At 57.9% G+C, this 13,297-nt stretch overlaps 1 protein-coding gene across 2 annotated transcripts in view; it reads left to right on the forward strand.

The window, feature by feature from the left end:
• The first annotated feature begins 3,650 nt into the window (after window positions 1-3,650).
• PLXND1 (plexin D1) overlaps window positions 3,651-13,297 on the forward strand; it is a 57,458-nt gene continuing 47,811 nt past the window's right edge. For both annotated transcript variants that reach the window (XM_082748349.1, XM_082748350.1), the window contains exon 1: window positions 3,651-5,114. In XM_082748349.1, the coding sequence (XP_082604475.1) occupies window positions 3,795-5,114 (1,320 nt within the window). In that variant the 5' untranslated portion in view covers window positions 3,651-3,794. The remainder of the gene's footprint in view (window positions 5,115-13,297) is intronic.

Raw genomic sequence — 13,297 nt, forward strand, 5'->3', positions numbered from 1 at the left:
CTGGTGTGTCGTCCTGCACGGATTACAACCTACTCCATATTTGTCTTCAACGCACATCGTTTTAAAAATTTCAATGTGTGCATTTATCAAGCAAGCTTTTACATCATGAGTGTACTTGGAAACCAGTATCACTTGCCAAAACCAGAACATAATTGCAAATTAAAGAAAATACGGAGCTCTAAGTAAATTCTAGAATCCTATTGTCCACGGCACTCAGCTTAAGACCTTTTCTCTATTAAAAATGGACAATGAGAGATGTAAGAGAGGCATTAAAGGCACATTAGCCCCAAACGGAGAACTTCTCCTTGATATGATCACAAGTCGTGAACAAAAACTGGAAAGGAACCAAGTCTTGGTGTGATTTGGGATTAGCTGGTCGTCAGTCTAGAATTGGTTAGTCTGGGCTAGTTAATTCAGAGTTAGTTAACGCTGGGTGTCACCTAAACCACCCTCCTGGAGTCCTTCCATCTCTCCTCAGTTTCCTCTAAAATCCTCTCTGGGAGGACATCCCTCCCACATCTTAGCAAGGCCAGGGAAGGTGTGGGTTCTTTTGCTTGCTTGTTCCTTCCTTCTTTCTGCCAAAAGTTATCAGCACCTCCTCTCTTCTGCCCAGCTAGGGAGGGGTCCAGGAGTCTGCCATGTGACCCATGCTGATCTGAAGGAACTCCCAGCTAATGGGCCAAGGGGAGGAAACCCACTACCCGGAGACAGAACTGGGCTCAAGTTCTCACCTTGCTAATACTCAGTTTCTCCATCTGTGAAATGGGCTTCATGACCTTGGCCTTGTCTGTGGGTGGTGAGGGTGGGATGAGATTTTGCAGCGCAGTGCTGGGTACACACTTTGCCCTTGGTGGACAGTGGCTCCACCAGTGGCCGTGGAACCCGAGGGCGAAAGTGGGGCCCTGTGAGCCACTGCTCTTTGCAGGGTGTGGGGTGGGGAAGGAACTGTGGTTTGCCCTGTGCCTGCTATGAACCTGGCAATGCACTTGCTGATAGTTGCGTTGTTTACACCTTACAACCTCCCAGGGGCCTGCATGCCCTTATGATTGTTTTGTTTTACAGACAAGGAAACTGAGGCTCAGAGAGGCCAAGTGCCTTGCCCCAGTCAACAAAGCAATCTGAGAGGACACGTGGACCCAGCCTGGGCCCTCTGCAGTCTAACCTCGCCCTGCATACCCCTAGCCCAGGGTAGCTCCTGAGCTCCCAGTGCTCTGCTCTGCGGGTAGATTCTGTCCAAAGTGCCAGGAACCAGGAGCTGTGACAACATTGAGCATTTTCCTCAAGGCTCAGTGGGGGGAGCTGCAGGATGCAGTAAGAAGAGCACGGAGACAGGAAGGAAGCTAGGAGGGGCCAGAGAGGGAGAGAGGGGTGGGAGATGGGGAGGGAGACAGGCAGAGAGAGACACACACACAGAGACACAGAGATATGCACACAAAGAGACAGAGTGGAAGGAGGGGAGGAGACAGGGAGAGAGACAAAGAGAGAGAGAGTAACCAGGAGGAGCTAGAAGACAGACAAAAACAGGGATGGGGAGGGGAAGGCTAGAGAAAGATAAGAGTGGGGAGTGGGAGGGAGGCAGACAGATGGACTGATGGGGGGGCTCTGAGGAGTGCACTGACACCCCAGTACCCCTGTGGGGCTCCCCAGTCCACTCCACAGGTGGCATAGCAGGAGCCCTCCTCATCCAGGGATGGGGGGGCAGCCTATTGAGCTGTCCCTTGAATGGCCTTGAGCCAAGGGGGACAGAACACCAGAAACAGAGCCTCTGATTCCCTACAGTTGAACACTCCTGGTTGCCAAAGCAGTGGCTAGAGGGGGCGGACAAGGGGGTCATAAAAAAGCAAGTGTGGTGCCAGAGGCTGGCAGCAGGAAGACAAGTGCTGAATGGGGCAAGTGGTGGACAGTAGGCCTGGCCTTTCCCGCCTACCCTTTGGGACATAGAAACTCTCTATCTTTCCTTCATGGCCAGGTGGAAACAAAGGAGCTGAGGCCAGACCATCCTGAAAGTATCCTGAAAGAAAGACCATCCTGAGGCCAGACCATCCCAGAGGTGTGACCTCTGATGGGAACTCCCTGATTCTGAGCGGCCAGAGCTAGCGTGGGGCTGGGAGTGATCTGGGTGAGGCTCAAGGCCAACAGGCTTCTGGCTTTCAAGTCTGGTAGTTCTGCTCCCGGTGAGGTGGGCATATTGGGCCAGTCCCTTTACTTCTGGGGCCTCAGGTTCCAAATCTGTAAGGTGGGACGATAAGGGCACCAGCCTCAGAAGGCGTCTGTGAGGACTCAGTGAGGCAGTACAAGTAAAGCACTTGGCATCATGCCTGGCAGGGCACTGCTCGGGCACCACCGTGGCTAGAGGCTGTGGATGCTTTTCCCAGGGGCTCTGTGACCTCAGAATCATGGCAGCCTGCCTCTGACCTCAGTGCCTACCTGTTCCAGGTGAAAGAAGAAAGGCTCAAAGAAAGGAGAAGCAGGCCTGAGTGCCAGCTGGCTCATGACTGATCTTCCACTAAGTCTGGGAAGATTTTAGGTCCTTCCAGAGTCCTGAGTAAGGGGAAGTGCCTGGCAAGATGCAGTGGGGGGAAGGGCAGCAGCCCACAGGGCTGGGTCTCCACAGAGGCAAGGGTGGGCCTCCCAGAGCCACTCCCCTCTCCCCCAGGGCCAGAGCCTCACTCTGGGTCACCCTCCCAGCCCAGCCTGCCCCTTGGCTTGGCACATGCCTGAAATAGTTCCTCTCTCCCTGTTTTCCTCATTTACATGTCTGACCCTTGAGCTTTTGTCCCGCTGTCCCTGACACTTGTAAAACCTCCTTTATGGGGCTGAGTTTTGGGGGGCCAATGGTGGGGTCTGAGGAGGCAGTGCCCTGTGCCCAAATGGCCCAGGGAAGGGCTGGACTGCGTCTGGTGGAAGCGAGTGTTAGGGGAGAGCCTCTGAGTGTGAGATGGGGTATGTTAACGAGGGCTGTGGATCAGGAAGGCAGAGACTGGGGGCAGACAGAGACGTGGAGTGAGGGACGCGGGAGAAGGAGGGAGTCATGGAGAGAGGGGGAGCGCCAGGCACACAAAAACAGAAGGGAGAGGGGGGAAACGGGTGGTGGTAACAGAACCGATAGAACGAGAGGGAGTCCGAGAGAGGGAAGAAGAGCCACAGGCTGAGAAAAAGAGGGAAGACAACACACACGGAGTTGGGGGGCCGTGAGGGGTCAGGGGTTAGACAGAGACACGGGCAGGGAGACACTGAGAGAGACCCGGGAGAAAGAAAGAAAAAAGGAAACAAGCCCGAGCCAGACAGGCCAAGCGGCCAAGAGGGAGGAACGAGCGAGAGGAACGAGCGACGGAGGCGGAGGCAGCGCCGGGAGCCTCGAGCCTCGGGCCGCGGGCGCTGCGCGGGAGAGTCCTGGAGGGCGCGGGGCGGCCGGACCCGTCGACAGCCGAGCGAAGGCCGGGCGACTGGAGGGCCGGGCGGGGCCGGCGGGCTGCCGGGGGGAGGGGGCCGGGGCGCTTGGGGAGGTGGGCCGGGGGCGGGAGGGGGGCCCGGGAGGCGGGGCGCGGTCGGGCGGGGCGCGGCGGGGGCGGGGCGCGAGGGCGTGTCCGCAGCGGAGCCGCCCCCGCCCCGCCCCCGGGTTGCGCGGCGCGGCTGAGCCCGGCCGGGGCGCCTGGGCCGGGGGCCGCTGGCGCGGGCAGGAAGCGCCTCGCGGCCCGGGCCCGCCCCCCGCCTCCTGCCGCCTCCGGGCTCCCGGCTCCCGGCCGCGCCGCGCCCCATGCACTCGCCGCGCCGCGCAGCCCGCGCACGCCCGGATGGCTCGTCGCGCCGCGGGCGGCGCACCCCTTAGCGCTCGGGCCGCCGCGGCCAGCCCCCCGCCGCCGCGCTCGCCATTCCGGGCCCCGTCACCGTGCCCTCTGCTGCCGCTGCTGCTGCTCCTGGGGGCGGCGCGGGCCGGCGCCCTGGAGATCCAACGCCGGTTCCCCTCGCCCACGCCCACCAACAACTTCGCCCTGGACGGCGCGGCGGGGACGGTGTACTTGGCGGCCGTCAACCGCCTCTATCAGCTGTCGGGCGCCAACCTGAGCCTGGAGGCCGAGGCGGCCGTGGGCCCGGTGGCCGACAGCCCGCTGTGTCACGCCCCGCAGCTGCCTCAGGCCTCGTGCGAGCACCCGCGGCGCCTCACCGACAACTACAACAAGATCCTTCAGCTGGACCCCGGCCAGGGCCTGGTGGTCGTGTGCGGGTCCATCTACCAGGGCTTCTGCCAGCTGCGGCGCCGGGGCAACATCTCCGCCGTGGCCGTGCGCTTCCCGCCCGCCGCGCCGCCCGCAGAGCCCGTCACGGTGTTCCCCAGCATGCTCAACGTGGCGGCCAACCACCCGAACGCGTCCACGGTGGGGCTGGTGCTGCCGCCGGCCGCCGGCACGGGGGGCAGCCGCCTGCTCGTGGGCGCCACGTACACCGGCTACGGCAGCGCCTTCTTCCCGCGCAACCGCAGCCTGGAGGACCACCGCTTCGAGAACACGCCCGAGATCGCCATCCGCTCTCTGGATGCACGCGGCGACCTGGCCAAGCTCTTCACCTTCGACCTCAACCCCTCCGACGACAACATTCTTAAGATCAAGCAGGGCGCCAAGGAGCAGCACAAGCTGGGCTTCGTGCGCGCCTTCCTGCACCCGCCCGACCCGCCGCCGGGCGCCCCGTCCTATGCGTACCTGGCGCTCAACAGCGAGGCGCGCGCGGGCGACAAGGAGAGCCAGGCGCGGAGCCTGCTGGCGCGCATCTGCTTGCCCCGCGGCGCCGGCGGCGACGCCAAGAAGCTCACCGAATCCTACATCCAGCTGGGCTTGCAGTGCGCGGGCGGCGCGGGCCGCGGCGACCTCTACAGCCGCCTGGTGTCGGTCTTCCCCGCGCGAGAGCTGCTCTTCGCTGTCTTCGAGCGGCCGCAGGGGTCCCCCGCGGCCCGCGCGACTCCGGCAGCGCTGTGCGCCTTCCGCTTCGCCGACGTGCAAGCCGCCATCCGCGCCGCGCGCAACGCCTGCTTCGTGGAGCCCGCACCGGACGTGGTGGCGGTGCTCGACAGCGTGGTGCAGGGCACAGGGCCGGCCTGCGAGCGCAAGCGCAACATCCAGGTATGCCGAGGGAGCGGAACGCCCGCCCCAGGGGGGGACGGGAGGGAGATCGTGCAGGTAACCGGGCGGGTTGTGTGCTGAGCGGGACACAGGGGGCAATGTGTGAGACCCAGACGTGCGTGTGGAGATTCAGGTACGTACTCTGGGCCACAGGTGCGTTTGCTGGGACCCAGGTGTCAGGCATGGTGGGGGCACTGGTGCAAATATGGTATAGGTGTGCGCCGGCTGCCACTCAAGGGAGTGTTTAGTTACAGGTGAGCACATAGGTGTGTGGGAGGGGTCGAGGTTACACATGTGCGCTGGAGAGAGCTGAGGGCCGGTATATAGGCCAGGTGTGCACGTAGTGGTCCTACGTGTGTGCAGAGTGCCCGAGCAAGCGAGTGCATATCCGCCCAAAAGCGTGTCCCAGGCTGGCAGCCTGAGCCTATCAGGGCTGCCCTGGGAGTTGGCAGTTGTGTGCTTGGGTGTGGCAGCTGTGCAGGGAGGCATGCAGGTGTGCTCCAGGGCCCTGCAGGTATGTGTGAGGGGCAGCAAGGAGAGAGTGAGGGGGTGTATGCACCAGATTTGTGTGTCACTGAGCTGGTCATGCAGGAGTGTAGGGCAGGTAGACGTGTCCCAGAGGGACACGGGCAGCAGGGTGGGCCTGAGTATGCAGTGGGATGTGTGTGGCAGGGAACACAGGTGTTTGGGGATCAGTAGAGACTCTGTGGAGACCCCTGGTTGGCAAAGAGGTGTGTTCCTGAGGCCAGCTTTTATTCACTCATTCAACACATATATACTGAGCACTTAGCACAGACCAGGTTTAGGGGCTGTGGGCTAGCCAGCCACCTTTGTGGAATGCCTACTAAGTGCACCAAATGGCGTAACTGTCTTGGTTTTCGCAGCAACCCTCTGAGGTAGGCTCTACTCTGATTCCCCGTTTTATAGATGAAGAAATTGAGGAACAGAGAGGTTCAATAATTTGCTCAAGATCACACAGCCGGGAACCAGCAGAGGCAGGGTTTGAATCCTAGCTGTCTGGCCTCATCTGTGTTCTTAGTACCACTGTTCCTTTCTGCCTCATGGATGTGGAACTCAGTGTGTGTGTGTGCACGCAAGTATGTTGGAGGATTCTCAGGTGGCTGGTGTGGGGAGGTGCGGGAGCCGGGGGGAGTGGAGGGAGATGAACAGGACTATGTGCAGCACTAGGATGTGCAGGGGGCAGGAGGGGGCCAGGGGCTCAGGAGGGAATGGGGAGGAATCAGGTTCGGCAGCAAACTGGCTGGGCAGGAATGGGGCCCAGGCAGCTGGGCTGGGTCAGAAAGAGATGAGGGTGCCAGGTTGGAGGATCCCTGTGTATGTTGACCTTGCAGGGGACATGACACAGGTGTAGAAGGGAACTTTGTGCAGGTCCCCTCAAGAAAGCCCACTAGCAAGTGGTCCTTTCTTCAGGGGGCCCTAAAAGGTGGGACCCTGTGTCTTTTCACACTCTGCATCCTGGTGTGAGGAAGGGGAGTCCACTTCAACACCTAGGAAGCCTCAGTTTCTCCCTAAGCAAGACGCTGAACTCAGCCTTTTCCTTGGGAGACCTCTTTGGGGCGAGGCCCCTCGTGGCCCTGCCCCATGCCTTCTCCATGGTCTTCAGACTGCGGGAAAATCTCATGAGATTAATTATTCCCGTGGGTGTGCCCAACACTGGGGCTTTGAGAAAACGCAGATTCCTTCTCCGCTTTCATGCTCCCAAGGCTGCCCACCACCAGCTGGCTGGGTGCCCTGAAGATAAAGGGCATGGTGGGTGAGCGGGGCAGACTGCCACCCACAAGGGCTGGCCGGGTCAGGGCTGGCTGCCCAGTCCGGTGATTGGGACATCTACCACTCCCCTCAGCAGAGCCACATCCTCCAAAGGGGTGTGTTTGAGGTACAAGCTTTGTTTGGGGGTCTCAGGGCCAGAGGAGGTGGGTGGGGACAGTCTTCCCTGTCCTACCGAGGGAAGACCCTACCGTGCTGGCCCAGGCTGAGGTCAGGCCAGCCCCTGGGCCTGCCTTCGGCTTTTCCAGGGCCTGTGTGTCCATCCAGGCCCTTGGTGTGGGTTGATCCATGGGATTCCTCAGGCCGCCACTGCAGTATCCCCCATCCCCCTCTGGCAGGAACCAGCCTGGTTCCCACGGTCCCCAGCCTGGCCTGGTGCAGTGACTCACTCTGCTGAAGGGGGCTGGGGCTTCTTTCTCCTTAGAGGGACAGGGCCTCTCCGGGGACACAGCCCCAGGGACAGTGGCCATAGGCCTTCTCCCCACCCCAAGGTGGGGTGGCTTTCTGGCCCTCCTTAGCCACTCTCCCTATGTCCTCCCCCACACCCTTCTCCCCTTCCCCATGCCTAGTTGGTGGGCACAGGACAGGGCTGCTAGGCCATGTCTCCCATATGCATCCAGGGCCACAAGGTCTGGGTCTCTAGAGTAGCTGTGGGTGGGGGTGGGGCGGGAGACGGTTATTCCTGCTGCAGGCTGTTGCCAGCTCCCCAGTGACAGGCCAAGAACTTGGACTTGTACCCTGGTTCAAATCCTCCTCCGTCAATTTCCAGCAGTGTGACCTTTGCAAGTGACTTAACCTCTTTGAGCCTCAAGTTTCCTCCTCCACTAAGTGGGGACACTAAAAACAAATCCCTAAGGATTGCTTCAAGGACTAAATTAATGCGTTAATGAGAAGCACGTGATGCCTGGCCCTAGTAGCACCTGGTAGCTGCCTGCTCTTCCTGCTGTTCCCCCGGGGGGCTTATTAACAAGGCTTTGGGCTCTACCCCAGCCAGTCCTGACCTCTTTTGGCTCCTAAAGCAGCAAACACCCCACACTTTCCCACCTCTAGCCACAGATGGAGGCCTCAGTAGACATTTCCTAAGCCCCTACTGTGTGCCCTAGCCTGGCGCTGTGTGCTGGAGACCAATGGTGACTCAGTTTCTGCTCTCGTGGCTCGTGCAGGTGAGCAGAGGACAGACATGTGGCCAGGCACCTAGGGTTGGGTAATAAGAGATCCTGGACAGAGGGAGCCCCAGAAGGGGACATGACAGCTTCTGGGGGAGGGGCTATCAATATGGAGGTGGATGAATGAGCAGGGTTTAGCCACATGAAGCTGGCACGAGAAGACAAAAGGGTCCCAGCAGAGGGAACAGCCTGTGCGAGGGCCTGGAGATAGGAAACACCAAGAGCGCCAGAACAATGGAAGGTGGTCCCTGCGGTGGGGGGATGATGGGGGGGGTATGTGAGAAAGTGGCTGGGGGAGGGGGGCAGGGCCTGCAGGTATAGGGAGTCTGCATCACGGAATTGGGACTCTATCCCAGAGATGTGGGAGCCATGAAGGGTTTTAGCCAGAGGAGTTGTGTGAGCTGAATGAGCACCTCGCTTTCCTCTTCTGTCGAATAGGAGCAATAAGAAGGTACTTAACCACGAAGTAGAGTTGTAGGGATTAAAGGAGCCAACACCTGGGCACCTTAGTGGCTCAGTGGGTTAAGCCTCTGCCTTCGGCTCAGGTCATGATCTCCGTGTCCTGGGATTGAGCCCCGCATCGGGCTCTCTGCTCAGCGGAGAGCCTGCTCCCCTCTCTGTCTCTGCCTACCTCTCTGCCTACTTGTGCTCTCTCTCTCTATCAAATAAATAAATAAAATCTTTAAAAAAAAAAAAAAAGAGCTAACACCTGTAAAGTTCTTAGTAGAGTGCCAGGCACACATATTTGTAATTACAGTTGACTCTTCAACAACTCAGGGGCCCAGGGTGCAAACCCCCTACACAGTCAAAAATGTGCCTATAACTTCTGACTCCCTCAAAACATCACTAACTACTCAGAATAGCCTCCTGTTGACTGGGAGCCTTACTAGTCACGCGAACAGTGATTGACGTGTGGTTTGTGTGTTGTGCGTATCCTTACAAGAAAGTGAGCTAGAGACAAGGAAATGGTATGAAGAAAATCAGAACAAAGGGAAAATACATTTACAGTGCTGTCCTGTAAGAAATCCATACATAAGTGGACCCACACACTTCAAACCCACGTTGTTCAAAGGTCAACTGAACTCTGATTATTTTTAGTGTAATTATTCTACAAAGTCCCTAAGTGGCTAGTGAGAGGGAAGATGAGAGGCAAAAAGAGTGTTTGGAGGGTGGTGCTGTCTTCCAGTCAAGCATTTCACTCACTCATTCGCGAATATTTCTTGAGCACCTACTGTGTGCCAGGCCCCGTGGTGGGTGCTGGGCATGGCGGTGGAGGCAGCAGGTCCAGCCTTGATCCTGGGGGCTGTGTAGGGCCTGGTCTGCAGGCATAGAGGGAAGCAGCGGGTTCCAACCAGTTTCAGGTGCCAGGGTATAGCCCCAGAGGTGGGGCTGGACAGGGAGGAACAAGAAGCGGCCCAGTCTGGTCCAGCCTCAGGATGAAAGTTGGTGTTGTTGGAGTAGAGCACATGGTAGGGTGCTTCCGTGGGGGAGAATCGATTTGATCTGGGGGTGTTGGAGTTCCAGGCATCTGGAATATCTTTCTCTCACAGAGCCCTCTGGTCTGACTTTTCTAGCAGTACGTGGTTTCAGGGGGGCTGGACGTGGGGGACAGGACCCTGTCCTCTAGGGATATCCTACCCTCAAGTGAGGTGGCTGGGGTGGGCTTCTGGAAGCCCAGGTTTCCACTCTTGCTTGGGGACTCTTTTGACCCCATAGGTCCAGCCCCTAGCTCAGAGTGATCTCAGACATCCCAGCTTCTCTCCTGGAGGACTCTGTCCTCGGCCACCCACCTTTATGACAATGAAGCCTTAACCTCCGCTGCCACCTTCCAGCCAGGAATCTGCTGGAGAAGGGAGGAGCTGCCAAGGTGCAAGGTCAGAAGCAGGGAAACTTGTCCACCCTGCCAGGCTTTGGAGGGCCCCAACTTTGTCCCTGATTATTTTTGGCATACTTGGGGCCGTTGCACAATTTTGAGAGTGAAAGCAAGTGCGAAAATTATCCTCTATTGCATGTAGCTTGGATCCCGTTCCTTAATTTATGTCTGAGGTGAAAGCCAGTTAGGAAGTTGCTGTGTGCTGTCGATGGGGGAAACTGAGGCACAGGGTTACCCAGCCAGCCTACCCAGGGCAGGCTGAGTCTAATCCTTTGCCCAGAATCTTTCCTCTTAACCTTTGAGTGACCATGATATATGTATTTTTTTTTTTTAAGTAAAAAAGAAAACCAACAAGGAAATGCCAATGCTGCATTTTCAAGGTGTCTTTTTATAGTAAAGGTGGAAAAAAAACCCTCAGGCTGTTTTAAACTGGCATGCTGTGGGTGGGTGCTCATCGTCAAGAAGGCGTTTTCTGAACCAATTTAGGGGCTGAAATGCTGGGTGGAGGTGGAGGGAGACAGAACTTCCAAGATGGGCTTTACATTTGGAGTTGGCTGGGGGTTGGGAGTGAGCTTCCTGCAGCCAAGGGTATAAGCAGACACTTGGGACTCAGGGGGTTCCACCTTTGTTGGCCAGGATACCCTTCTGGCCTAGAGAGACAGACAGGCCTTGGGCCAGGCGACAGTTAATATCCCAACCCACACTGGGAATGTCCCGACTCCCAGGTACAAGCCGTTGAGTCCCATTCTTCTCCCCATATGCTGTGTGACCCAGGGTGATCTTTTACCTTCTCTGGGCCTCATGCTTCCTCACTGTAAGATGGTACAGCGTCTCTCTCCGAGGATGTGGGCAGATTAAAATCTCATATGCAGTGCCCAGGAAATGACAGGTAGAGGTATTAGTAACAGGAGGGAAAAACTACATCTGAGAAAAAATGTGCTCAGCATGTGTCAGAGAGCCAGCAGAGCAGGGAGTGTGCAGAGGAGGGGGTCAGGTCCTTGGAGAAGATGGAGGCACACCAGGTCCTAAAGGTGACTTGGGCGAGACAGAGGGGTGAGACGGGGGCAGGTCCAGGGCTACCCCAACTGAGTGAGTTCAGAGGCAGGAAGGCAGCAGCTGACAGGGAGAGAGTGGGCACGTTTTCCCTGCTGTTAATGGGGCAGTCACCGAGCTTCTGGTGGGCCCGAGGGGTGTGTGGAGGGTAGGTCCCCCGTCAACTCTCTGGGGCTGGATACTAAACATTGCTGAGCTCCCAGTTCTGAGTGGGTTCACCGTGTTGGCCCTTCATGAGCACCAGTGTGTTTGATCTCACAGCCCCCCCGCACGAGGCAGGAAGTACTGTTATCCCCACCTTACAGATGGGGAAACTGAGGCCCAGGGTCACACGGCTGGTTAGCAAGAAGGGGGATTTGCAGACTGGCTGGTTGGCACCAGAGTCCATGGTAGGCGATGGCTAGTATTAGCTGTGAGCTCTCGGCTGGGAGTTCTGCACTTACCCTGCCCCAGGGAGACTTGGGCAAGGCCCTTTGTACAAACCCTTTTCTGGGACAGCACCTCCACTCAGGCCCTGAATGGCAGCCGGGAGCTGATGGGGCAGTGACTCAGTTCCAGAGTAGGGGGAGGCCGCCTGGGGGATCTGTCGAGGCTGGGGCTGGTCAGGCCTTCTGAGGAAGTGGGGAAGGCCGGGAAGTACGAGTTGTGTTCATGTCTAAAAATGTGATCCTCTGGATTCGGGAAGGAGTGAGCCTCCTGGCCCTTTAAGTATGCAAGTGAAGGATGCTGACAGTTTGAACAATGACTTGACAAATCTCTTTCAACAGTGACCCCATCCCTGGACCAATGCTGGCTGAGTACTGGGGCTGGGAGGCTGTCTCCCCTCCAGGGCAGTACGGTGCCATCCAGGTTTTGCTAGGACAGGGGATGGAGGATCTGTCTGGTCCTGACCATACCCATAGTTAGGACCTGCCCTACCCAGGCAGGCCCAGAGGGTACATGCGTGCTGGACCCCAGCACCGACACCCTGGATTCAAATCCTGCTGCTGTGCCTTCCTAGCTGGGGCCTCAGCAAGTCACTTACTTTCTCTGGTCCTCCTTTTCTCCATCTGTAAAGTGGGTTCAGCATTGGGAAGAACTGGAGCAGCCTGGTGTTCAGCAGAGGCTGTGGGAGTCAGCATCAGCCCCTGCAAAAATACTCCACAAGACTCAGATTTGCTGGCCCATGGCTGCTGGTTTTCATGGACATGCAGGAGACAGGCCAGCTTCTGTGCCCTGGTTGCTGGAGGGAGAACAGACATGGTGTGTATGGAATAGGAGCCCAAGGGCTTGAGCCCTGGGCGATGTGGGGTCCTGTCCCCTTTCTGGACTTCAGTTTTAGGATCAGAGTTGGGCTGTGGGGTGGCAAGGGAGTGCTCGCTGGCAGGGAATGGCTTCTCCCAGCCCCAGTGGGATTGCTATTACTGCTGTTGTTTCTCAGGATTTTGTGTCAGGCATATCGCAGAGCGCTTTCAGGATAGTCTATCTTTTAATCCCCCTGGAAATGGAATGAGATGAGTGTTAATCCTAATCTACAGAAAGGGGAAACTGAGGCCCAGAGAGGTTGACTTGCCTCAGGTCACGCAGTGGGGAAATGTGGAGCAAGTGTCTAGCTGCAGAGCCTGTGCTCATATCCTTTACTCCTTGGTTCCTCCCAAAACACTGACGGAAGGGGTGTGATCCAAAGGGGCCCTCAAGGTCACAGTGGGGAGAGGTGGATGGATCCATCTTACAGGTGAGGAAACAGACACTCAGGGCCGCTCTGGCCTTGCTGGGGCTGCTGTGACAAGGAACAAGAGCTTTTCAGTGAGCCCTAGTGCCCAGCGTGGTCCTGGGCATGGGGCCTCATCCCTAGGATTGCAGCTGCCTCTGCCTTCACCCACCAGAGCCCAGCATCTCCTGCCTGCCCTTGCGCCTGGTGGAGGCTAGACTGTGGCAGTAGAGGAAGGGGCACAGCCCCACAATTACATGGCAGCCCCCAGAAAGGGATGAATCTGCCCCTACCTTCCAGGAGCTCCTAGACAGTCCAGGAGGAGATCATGTTGGAAGATATGCTGCAACCAGGGCATTCCACCCAGCCTCTTTTGAGGGAGTCCAGGAAGGCTTCCTGGAAGAGGGGGATGTTGGAGAAGGACTTGGGCAGATGGGGCTGGGGAAGGCATTCCAGGCCCATCTGCCCAAGGCCCAGAGATGTGGTAGAACGTGGCTTGGGTAGCAGGCAGAGATGAAGCTGAGAGTGTGTGGGGTCTGGGGTGCGGGCCAAGGATTTAGATGCTCTCCTGTGGGCTGTGGGGAGCCAGCAAGGGTTTGGGGGAAGAGTGAGG

The sequence above is a fragment of the Mustela nivalis genome (genome assembly GCF_964662115.1).
Source record: "Mustela nivalis genome assembly, chromosome: 1".
NCBI lineage: Eukaryota > Metazoa > Chordata > Mammalia > Carnivora > Mustelidae > Mustela > Mustela nivalis.